General features: G+C 49.9%; 1 protein-coding gene and 1 long non-coding RNA gene across 3 annotated transcripts in view; one reads left to right on the forward strand and one right to left on the reverse strand.

Moving 5' to 3' along the window:
- Nucleotides 1-10244, reverse strand: part of LOC147230191 (cadherin-12-like) — a 28797-nt gene extending 18553 nt beyond the window's left edge. For both annotated transcript variants that reach the window (XM_086153435.1, XM_086153434.1), the window contains exons 1-2: nt 10173-10244; nt 1001-1398 (exon numbers count right to left, since the gene is read on the reverse strand). In XM_086153435.1, the coding sequence (XP_086009561.1) occupies nt 1001-1279 (279 nt within the window). In that variant the 5' untranslated portion in view covers nt 1280-1398; nt 10173-10244. The remainder of the gene's footprint in view (nt 1-1000; nt 1399-10172) is intronic.
- Nucleotides 4393-5914, forward strand: LOC147230192 (uncharacterized). Its single transcript, XR_015106741.1, has 3 exons — nt 4393-4509; nt 5388-5493; nt 5813-5914. It is a non-coding gene; the product is annotated as an uncharacterized LOC147230192 (long non-coding RNA).
- Nucleotides 10245-11853: the final 1609 nt, after the last annotated feature.

Genomic DNA, 11853 nt, shown 5'->3' on the forward strand with positions numbered 1-11853 from the left:
TTCATCCATCTATTTATCGATCCATCCATGTATCCATACATTAATTCATCCATCCATCAATTTATCCATTCATTCATCCACCCATCTATTTATCCATTTATCTATCCATTCATTCATTCATTCATCCATCCATCCATCGTGTGTACCGCCCCTCTGGTGTTGGGTTCTCGGTGGAGTTCAGCCATCACGTTTCATCGTCCAGCGAGACGCTCTGACGTGTGGAACCGCAGCCATTCATACTCAGGAGCAGAACTTTCTGTTCCAGATGGGAGAACATGTAGACTCCTCATGGAGAGAACCAGGTCAAAACTTGGGAGGGAAGGGCACCGATCCGGATAGGAAGGGCGAAGCGAGAACATCTGTCAGAACCAAGGTGTTCCACCGACACCCGACAACCTCCGGGGCCTTCATCCAGACACCTCCTGCAAACCCTTCTCATCCTCACCTCCTCCTTCACCTGCAATGTTCGGAAGGCAGAACCTGAGAAGGAACACCTAGGAACATTAATTCTTAGAGGGTGCAATTGGTCCTCCAGGCGCAGATCAGAAGGTTGTAGGTCTTCACATGATGTCTTTGTCCTTTTTTCACGGGAACAAAGCGGTGGTCTGTTTTTCTTCAACTGTTGTCCACCTTCGGTTCCTGGACCTCACATTTGAGGTTCTCAGCCCGAATCTATCCCCTTTGTCCTTCTTGGTTCTTCCATAATCCTTCTGCGGTGGGTTCTCCTGCTAATACACAAAAACCAAGCCCACCACCACTGTGCATCCACAAAATGAGGGAACTGTCTGGAGCCCTTCATGCTTTTGGATTCTCCGCAGAACATGGATTTGGTTATCAGCCAGGAATCCAGCGTCCAAGTTAAACTTAGAGAGATGTTTGTCCAGGTTAGAACCTGGCAGAATCTTACGAAGATGGGCAGATCATACCAACCCTGCAGAGCCCTGGTCAGATCCAGCTTCTGTCTCTGAGAAAAGCCATGAGATATGGAGAACCTTCTTACCTTCCCGACGTACTGTGGCTCGGTGCCCATATATTCCTCCAGGACAAAGAACTGGTTCCACACCCAGCCTCTTTTCGTGCGCTGAGCCCTGGACCTTCCACGCCGCCTCGGTCTGGTCCTGACCTCCAACCGGGTTCCCTCATCGGGCGGAGCCATTGTGGCTCCAACCCCGACAGGCACCACCCCGCCCTGGGTTCTGCTCGAAGGGGCTGGAGAACATTGGTCCAGGAGGAAGCAGAGACCCACCAGAAGTACGGCCACATATTCTCTGGTGATCATCAGGGAGCTTCGATGTCAGACGGACCGCAGAACCTCAATGGAACATCTCAGCTCCACGCCAGGGACAGACATGGATCCAAGGACTGGGCAACAAGATGGCCGCTGCACGGATCACAGACCTGCAAGAACATCACAGGGTCGGTGTGAAGATAAGAAACACACACACACACGCGCGCACACACGAACACACACACACACACACACACATACACACACACACACACACACACACACACACACACACAAACACACAAGCAAGATTATGTAATTGCAGCTGTCAGCTGATAGACCGACACCCCTGGTGAAGTACCAGGGGTGCTATTAAGCTACTATGACTAGTATTACCTCAACTAGTGCTATTACTAGTTTAACAAGGGGGAGAAGCCAAGCGAGGGGCAGTCACTGAACGGGTCAGCTGTCAATCATCCAATCATTCACCTTCTCCTTTTAGACTGTGGGAGGAAGACAGAGAATATATAGAGAACCAAGGATGGAGAACCTTGAGAAACCAGGCAGGAGAGCATGGAGAGCCCAGGAGAAGAACATAGAATGAACCCCAGCAGGAGAACATAGAGAGCCCAGGAAGAAAAATGTCTGTTCATTGTCTGCAGAACCCTCAGTGTCAGGAACCCGCCTGGTTTCTGTCATCGCCACCGCACTTCCTGTTTCCTGTCTGGGATGATAGCCAGACGCAGATTTCATCTGCCCCTCCAGAGGCAGACGTCTGAGGGACTTCCTGCCTCTGCAGCCACCGTAAAGATGGCCGCCAGGGTAGAGGCCGGATGCCACTTCCCTGGCGAGGTCTCGTTTGACACGCCAACAAAGATGAAAATGAAGAAAATTCATCCTCCATCGAATGTTCATTTGCCTACCGCCTCCTCCTCCATTCCCAGTTTGCTTTGGAGGGGGAGGTGGGGCTTAACGTGGAGGCGTCAGCTGTCAATCACCCATTAGCCGTCAATCAGAGACATCCAACCATTCACACCCACGGACGATTTAGTTTTCCATGAACCTGTAGACTGAAGGTGGAAAACCTGGAAACCCCAGGTAGGAGAATGTGGACAGTGAGACATCAGACCTGAACCAGGAACCGCCATATTTCACAAGTTGATCTTTTTTACTGTGGTTCACCCTGGGATGAATGAATGAATGAGCCCAGGTTCATCTCCTGCTACAGAAAATCAACGTTCCTACAACTCTCAACAAATCGATCCATGGTATCAGAAGATGTGGAGAACATCCGCTCCTTCATTCACTCATTCATCTTCATCCAATCGTGTTTGCTAGAATGTCTCACGTTTGGATGAACACATGAGTGACCCTGGTGTCCACATGTAGGTCTGTAGAAGGGGTGGGTTCCCAGCTTTGGTTCTCTTGGTAAATATCTCTGCCTGGCTGATCTGAGCATGCCCAGATAATCCCCGGCCCGGGTTCCCCCAGGCCGGGCTGCCATATGCATCAAAGACCGCCGTTCTTATTTCACACCAAAAAAACATTGCAGCGTGACGGACAGCGCCACCCAAAGATGATCTCCATGCCTTCCAGGCCCCAGAAGGCTGTTTTCATATTTCCTGATTAAAGTGAAAGTCTTGCCAGCACCCAAGGCAACGGTCAGCAAGTGGCGGGCGGGTTGTAAACATTTATAAACATAACTATGTGTTTATGGAGGCCCACTTTCGGTTAGCATCATCAGCATAGCATTCCTGCCTGACAGTTAAATGGTTCTAATCCCACGGTGGACTGGGTTCTCCCCATGTTCCCCTTCCTGGGTTTTCCATGTTCTCTGTAGGTGTGAATAGAGGGTGAATGGTTGGTTGATTGACAGCTGACCCTGTCCAGGTTAAGCCCCACCCCCTGGCTCAGCCGGCAGCTGTGATTGGAAGGAACCCGTTCACCACAATTCTCACATCTGTACCTGTGAGTTCCACTTATCCATGATGTCTTTAAAGACCCTGAACTCTTTCTGCGGCTCCTTCAGAGCCCCGCCAAGAGCCGGTTCTCCACATCATCTCCACGTCCTCCAAGCAGCATGCAGCTTTCTTCTCAAGAGCTTTGGAAAGTTCAGAGTTCTGGCATCGCCTCAACGCAGGGGAACCAGTTATGACAGGTTCTCCAGGACCTCCTGCAGAGCCCTGACAGTAAACCTCCTCGGAGGAACATTCAAACTCCTCTCCCAATCCAAACTCCACGGAGTTGAGGTCTGGGTTCTGATCACAAAGCAGAACATCAACTGAGCCACGGCTTGGATCTGAAAACCCCGAAGTCAATGCTCTCTGAAGTCAAAGTTCTGAATGAAGTGAGGTTTACTATATGATAATTCACCTGTGGCCCCAGAAGTAAACATGGTACCTCCCGACATCCCTTTTCTGGGTTGTACCATCATCTCCACGCTCGGCTGCCCCACACCACTGGGCCGCCATGGATCACTGCTCCCTGCAACCAGAGATGCTGAAGGATGCCTCCCAGGGACGGGTGTGTGCGTGTATGTGTGTGTGTGTGTGTGTGTGTGTGTGTGTGTGTGTGTGTGTGTGTGTGTGTGTGTGTTCTCCAGAGAGCCCTTAGCTCACTCAGGCATGTAATCTGAGTTTCTCGCTGAGTATTAGAATAATATCTCAGCAACACTTAGACGTGCATCTCTGCGGGAGTGCCTGGCATGCTGCAAAACACACACACACACACACACACACACACACACTACTGATGAAGCTGACCTCCACACCCTGTTGGTCCATGTTTTCCCCCCCAAGTGGGTTCCCCTGAGGCAAGTACTCACAGGTTAAGAAGTAAAGTACTATATGGTGGTACTGCAGTTTCCTGAGTCCGCTGGTACTTGGTAAGTACATGCAGTACCTACAGAAGTGCAGAACCACATAGATGTGTACAAAGATGTGTAAAAGAACACAGATGTGCTTAGATATGTACAAATGTGTGCAAATCGCGCCATAGAAGGTGTGACAGTAGTGAAGGGAAGAGCGACACTGGTGCATCAGCACTGTGCCGAGAGCTCAAGAGTGAAACCCTGTATCGGTGCCAGTATTACTTTAAGAAAGAGTCACGTGACCGATACAGGAACTGTATCGTTTGGATGTGCTGCGCCAAAGTGTATATATAAGGAAACAAACTGTATCAACACGTCGTGGGTTTGTTGGATGGGGTTTAGCGTAATTATTGATCATTCTAAGAAGTTTTCCCCAGTGTGGAATCATTTTGATCTTGTGACGCCAAACAAGGTAAATCTTTTTCTCCTTTGAGCATTGTTCACTGTTATATACTATTTGTTACGGTGGCGCATTGCACTCACTTTATCAAGTTTATCAAGTGAATGACCTGTGATACATATGATAGTCAGTTAAAGAGCCTTACAGTTGCTTAATTCATTATATCTCGTAACTACGAGATCCTGATCTCGAAATCATGAGATAGGGTGTCTATTTTTTTAGCAAGTGAATGCAATGCTCTATCTTAGTTTTTACTCTGTTCCGGTAAGAGGTTTGAATTGTTTTCAGATAAATTAACTTTTTAAGTTATTGTAGGTGAAGTGTCGGCTCTGAAAGAGTATTTTCTAAGGCTGGGGAGCTGGTGTCTAAGAGGAGAAATCGCCTTGGAGCAAAGACACTCCAAAAACTTTTGTTGCTCAATAAAAAATCATAAACTAATAATTTTTTTGTCTTTTTTTTCATATGATTTAGCAGTTAACAAAAATGTGTACATAAGATAAAAATTGTAACTCTGATTTGTAACTCAAATTTGCTATATTTTACATACCAACTCAGTTTACCATTTACACAGACAAGTTCTTTACCTGCAATGATTTTATAACTACTGCAGGAGTCACTATTGGGTGACCAACACAGTATCAATACAGTGCCGACACAGTTTGTCTAGTGTGTCAATACACTCCTTGAGGTATCATGGTCCCATCACTAGAAGACAGGCGGAGTTTAGGCTGAGTCGTCCAGGTTAAGCTCACCCCCTCTACAACCACCCATGCAGGATGCAGAGAATAAATGAATGCATTTCTCATACCCTGTTCTTCTTTGAAAATAATAATTATTACAAATATGTTACTAACAATTGGCTTGTCAATCATCTCCTATCAAACCTTCAGGTCTGGACTTCCTCCAGAGTCTGCAGCTCAAGGAGGAACCTGGCCTTCCCTCCTCAGAGCCTGGCTGGGATGGTGGAGGAGAGCAGGATCCACCCTGAGGCTCCAGGTGCTTCTATGAAAATTGACTTCCCCCTCCACCAGCTCCATCTCCACCTGCTTCCCCATCAACCAGCCCTCCCATTCGCAACTGCCCCCTCCACCACCTTACACCGCCACCTGCTTCCCCCTCCATCAGCTCCCTTTTCTACAGCTTCCCCCCTCCATCTGCTCCATTCCACCACCTGCTTCCCATTCCTCCACCTTACACCTCCACTGCTACCCCTCCAGCATCTTCTCTCACCATCTGCTTCTCCTCCACCTGCTTCCCCCTCCACCAGCATTCCCTATCAACCAGCTTTCCCATCTGCATCTTTCCCCTCCACCAGCTGCGTATCCAGAGCCCACATTGGTCCTGCTATTCCTGAATGGGATGGATGTCCTGGCCCTGCGTTCTGGTTTCATCTCCTGCCACCAGAACATTCCTCCAGATGAAAAAGTGAAGAACAGCTCTGGTCTCAGAGGAACCCATCAGGGGGAATGTGTGGAGAACATGGAGGTGCACACCAATGAAGGTCCCTGGCTGGATTCCCACAGGTGTGGAATCTCAATGTTCTCCCCATGTCTGTGCGGGGTTCCTCAGGGTTCTCCGGATTCCTCCCAATCCCAACACAATCAGAGGGTTCAGTGGAGACCCTACACTCTCCAGACGTGTGAATGGTTGGATGTCTCTACATGTAGCCCTGTGATTGGTCCAAGGTGAACCAGCCTCTCTCCCAATTCACAACTGGGCAAAGCTCCAGGTGTGATGTATAGATGTATAAATGTATAGATGAATGAAAGAATGCGAGGGGAGGTCTTCTCTAGCAGCACAGGGTTTGGAGAACCCATGGAGATCAGGTTTCTTTGAAGAACATCTGCCCTCCTCTGTAAGTCATTTGCGGTGGCTTTGGGGAACCTGAAGGATGTTATGGAGATCATTCTCTCTCTGACGCATGAGGGAAACAAACCAAGACCTCCTACTAACCCCCCCCCCCCACAACACACACACAGGCAAGGCGGCAGCTCATTTCCATCCCAATCATGGAGCGAATGACGCCGGCGACCTCAATCCATCAGGCGACGTGACAGGATTGGTGGGCTCGGCCCCGACTGGCTGCTGACGGAGCAGGAACGGAGACATTGCTCTGGATAAGCCTCTTCTGGTGTTTTGGACGTTCAGACCCTCCACCCTCCTCCAAAATGGACAGGTGCCTCATGGGACGCTCGGCGCGCCGCTGAGCGCTAACTAGCTCATTAATGACTTTGTCAATCCCACATCAAAGAGATGGAGGCGGGTGGGGGGTTCTATAAATAAACGACATGCACTCGTCGGGAAATCATGTTAAAATGCTTCTGTTTCCATGACAACAAACAGAGTGAGAGGATTAATAGTTTCCAACCCAGGAACTCAGAGAAGTTCCTCTGAGGAATGGGGGAGGAACATAACAATCATTCATGCATTAGCGGAGTGTCATTGGCCCTCATCCTGCACACAGAGGGGAGCCAATCAGAGCTGTCCCCGGGATGAAGGGCGGGACTTAACCCCACAGGCCAGCTGTCAATCGCAAACGTCCAACCATTCATCCTCTCATTCCCACCTGTAGCCAATTTAGATTACTCAAAGGAATTGACTAATGGAGAACATGGAGAACCCAAAGAGAACCTCGTCACCCCTCCCCAGACGACAGACATCAGGTCTGGCTCTGCCCCGGGTCTTTGTCTGACAGCAGCCTGGAGTTTCTCAGTAGGCTTCCGGACCAGCCTGCAACCCCTGGATGAAATTAACAGCGACCAATAAAGATGAGATAAGGAGAAAGAGGGAAGGGTGGAGGGGTGTGGAGGAAGAGCTGCAGAGTACTAAAGAGTACTGCAGCTCAGCAGTGCAGGCACTGCTAAAAAATGTAAGGTAGACCGGCAGTGCAGATTAGAACCTCCAACTACGGAAGGTCCCTGGCTCAAGTCCAATGGGGGAGGGGGGTTGTGAATGAGCGAATGGCTGTAGGTCTCTACATGACATGAATGAGTGAATGTTGCATGTCTGTGATGTGTGAATGAATGAGTGAATGGTTGTATATCTGCGTGAGGTGAATGAGTGAATGGTGCATGTCTCTGTGAATGAGTGAACGTCTCTATATGATGCATGAATGAGTTAAATGCTATAGTCTTATGATGTATGTATGAATGAATTCATTCATGTTGCATGTCCGTATGATGTGAATGAGTGTATGCTGTGTGTCTGTGATGTGTGAATGAATGCTGCCTTTATATGTGTTAATGAATGAGTGAATGTTTTCTGTTTCTACATAAATGGTTGCACTGATGAAATATTCAAAAAGTACTGCAGTATGAAGTTTTCTGGACAAATATTGCATGTATTCGGAGTACTCGGAGTACTTCCGTGAGTGGGACCATTAGTCATCTGTAGCTGCAAACAGGCTCCAGAACAGCGAGAACTGTCCTGGTTCCACTCTCGTATCACGTTCTCCCCTCTGGCGTCTCTGGTGGTGTAACCCCGGACACACACAAACACACACCAATGAGGCTGATCAGCAGAAGCTGCTGATGTGCAAGCTCGCTTTATTTGTCACAGTTAGCTAGCTGGCTAACACAACCGGTGACTGAGCTCTTATCAGAACATGACAGATTCACTAATTCGTTGCCTGAAGCTCATATAGAGTATAGCCACCTGGAGGCGGCAGCCAATCCCAGGTGACACTGGGGCATGAGATGAAGCTCAACTTGATCAGATCGCCTGTCAATCATCCAACCATTCACCCTCTCATTCACAACTACGGACAACTCGAAAGTCTTCAATGGACCAAGGAGAGCGTGGGAGAACAATGGAGAGCCTGGGGAGGACCAAGGCACAAGAACATGAATCCCATCACATCTCCTTCATGTTGAACTGGTTCTTCATTCCTCCATTTCGGCAGAAGAATGTGTGAACGGATTTCAGTCAGTTCACATGGAAATGAGCTAATTGGGAGCACATCCACGTCCTGGACCAGTGTGTGTGTGTGTGTGAGAGAGAGATCTGCAGGTGGCCACTGGAAATTGATGAAACCAGAAATGAGACAAAAGCAGGTCTGGATGAGATCAGAGGGAGAACATCTGTTCTCCTTCCAGAGGTTCATAGAACCAAGGAGAACCCTGGGCATGAGGAACCGCACTTAAGTACAAATGAAACCAAACATAGAGCTCGCTAGAACCCCCACTACTCCTGACGGATGACGGAGAACACAGACAGAACCTTGTTGGTCAGGGGAGAACATGAGGAACCCAGCCAATGAACCTAGTTTTTGAGGTGACACAGATGGAGAACCTGCGGAAAGCCCTGGCAGTGACACATGAACGTACCACGGGGGGGATCAGTCGAGTGTGTAACAAGCTCAAAAACCGCACTTGCTGCTAACGCCTCCTGCGATGATAAAAGATGTCACCTTTGACCTTCAGAGAGCAGAGAACGTGGGGTCTGCAGGAGACGGTTCCATGATGTTCCTCTGGGAACAACGGCAGGGATTCAGAGGGATGGGGTGGAGGGTCACATGACGGCAGTGACGACACAAACAACCCCTTTCATCCCTCTGCAACCCCCCATCCAACACCCAGGAGGTAGAGATCACATCTGACTAAATTAAAACACATGGTCATAAAGCCACGAGAACAAGCTGTGCGTTTTCATTCATCCATTCATTATCTACACCGCCAGTTGTGCAAAGTGGGGGCGGCAGCCAATCCGAGCTGTGATCGGTCCAAAGACGGCGTTCATCCTGGACCCGTCCATCAAAGTGTCATATACAGAGGAATGCACCCCTTCACCTTCTCATTCATTCATCTTAAAGAGACACATATCCATTCACCCTCTCATTCACACATCATACAAAGACAAGCAACCATTCACTCATTCACAAATCATAAGGACATACAACCTTATCCTGTCATTCACATGTTATAGAGACAACCATTCAACCTCTCATTCCTTAATCATATAAGGACATTCATACATTCATCCTCTCATTCACATGTCCCTGACTGTGTGTGACTCCTCCATCTACCCAGGTTCCTCAGGGCTGCAGGTTCTGGAGGTCCTACTGTGTCTGACGGAAAAGGCTTCAGCAGAAGGAGGCTCTAGGTACCTCAGAAGAACATCAGAACAAAGTTCAAGACGCACGACGCCTGTCAGGAGAGCAGGCACAGCAGGTGCAGGATGTTCTGCAGGTTTTTCACAACAAAAGTCCAGCAGGATTTTTTTTTTTTCGTCTGAAGACCCACTTCCGGTGGTTCCGTGGTGCGTTCACTGCCGTCGTGGTGCGTTCACTGCTCCCCCCCAAAGATCCAACCCGCTGACATCCGTTTTGGGAAACCAGATCTTGTTTGGTCTTGTTTAGGAAACCACGCTGACCACGCTGTTTCTTTTAAGATCCTGTGCGTGTTCCCCACTGGCGTGAACTCACGTCCCCCTGTTTATGGATGCACCGCGCGGCACGGCTGCAGCTTCCCCCGCCACTTCTTCAACTACCCCCCCCTCCTCCTCCTGCTCCTACCAGCTTCCGGTCCCACCTGTCACGTCGCGTGCGCCAGAGCTTGAGGACGTGGAAACAGTGTTTACGCACTGGAAAAGTTTCCCTACACTAGGTCAAATGAACGCACACACTCACGCGCATGCAAAAAACATCCGCCGTGCACGCCCGGGGCGTGTGAGTTTACCTCGCAGCTCGCGCGCTGTACCGTCGTGCACGTCGGTCCCCGCTTCCGGTCCCGAAGCCCGTTCCCGCGCTCCGCTCATCCTAGCGCACTGAGAGCTCCTCTTCTCCGCTCCCCGTTTGCTCCCCCTCGCGGAGCCCCGCCCACATCACCGCCGTCCAATCCAGGGATAATACAACCTGCTGTAGCCTCCCCTTCCCCCTCCTCATCATCTTCTCCCTCCACCTCCCATACTTCCTCTTCCTCCCCATCCTTCTCCTCCTCTTACTTCTCTTCCTCCTCCCCTACTTCCCCCACCTTCTCCTCTCCCTCTTCCTTCTCCTCCTCTTCTTCCACCTCTCCATCATCCACTCCCTCCTTCTCCTCCTCCCCTACGTCCTCTTGCCCCTCTTCAATAAGCCTGCACGCTGTCTCCATGGAAACACAGCTACCGCCACACCGGGAGTCAAACCCTGCAACTTAGGCCCCAGTCTTCATCAGCAGCCTGGAACTCCACCAAGTCCATTCCAACAAAAAACGTGGCCGCCTCAACACAGCCGCAGCCAGAACAGCGCCACGTCCTGCAGACTTTTTAAAATAAAACATGGAACTTGGGAACTGGAAGGCTTCAACTTCCTGCCTGGGAGGTGGCGTTCCTCTGACGCTCATCCAGTGTCACTTCAGAATCTCCTCCATTGGAAATCTTTAGAAAACTGATGATGGAAGCCCCATCCACAACAGGTGCACAGCATAAGGAAGTGCGTTGCTGACCTGACACCCCTTCCTACAGTGAGGTCACAGAAGGGGCGGAGCCACACAAAGCAGAAGGTGCTGCCCGCCGGAAGCAGGAGGGGGAAGCAGCCCCCGCCCGCCACTAATACACACACCAGCTTTGCAGAGAAGGTGTGTGTCTGCTCCCCCCGTGGGGCTCTGCTTCTAGACATGTCCTGGACCTCGGTGGGCTCCTCTTCGAGGGGCAGAGCTTATAGGACCCACCACTCCGACAGCTCTCATGTTAACTGGATTTGACATCGAGGAGATCTTCTTCATCTCCGTCTTCTTCATCTTCTTCAGCTCTGTCTCCCGGGGGATGTCGAGGAGCGTCTGAGGACGCTTCCCCTTCCAGAGCTGACATAACCGATAAATGATCTGCAGAACACCAGTGATGGGATGTGCTTCTGAGAGCCACACAGGACTTTCGTCTCCATCTTCTCCTCCTCCTCTTCCTCTCTGGAGGAGCTCCACAAGGATGGGGCATGGGATTTCAGTGTTCCTCTAAGTGTTGCTGTCACACAAAGACACACACACACACACACACACACACACACACACACGTAAAAGAAAGCCCAAGGAACCACGTTGGAAATGTTGAAGTTATGGAGCAGGTGGTGCTAACAATAACACACACAGAGAAGGGAAACCTATAAGTCTGGAATGGTAGAAGCAGGTGGATACTAATTCACACACTCGCGCAAACATCAAGACCAGCTTGAGGATTACCCCCCCCCACACACACACACACACACACACACACACACACACACACTCCCCCACCCCCCGTCTAAGAGCTGCAAGCAACTCCAAAGCTTGAGAGACCCTCATCTGGCTCCCATCCCCAGCAATTACCCACTTAACATGTGATGCGACGCTGCCGTGTGTGTGTTCTGTGTGTGTGTGTGTGTGTGTGTGTGTGTGTGTTTAGTTT

This window comes from Fistularia commersonii, chromosome 10, assembly GCF_037954325.1.
Source record: "Fistularia commersonii isolate RoL2024-O1a breed Wild chromosome 10, RoL_Fcom_v1.0, whole genome shotgun sequence".
Classification (NCBI taxonomy): Eukaryota; Metazoa; Chordata; class Actinopteri; order Syngnathiformes; family Fistulariidae; genus Fistularia; species Fistularia commersonii.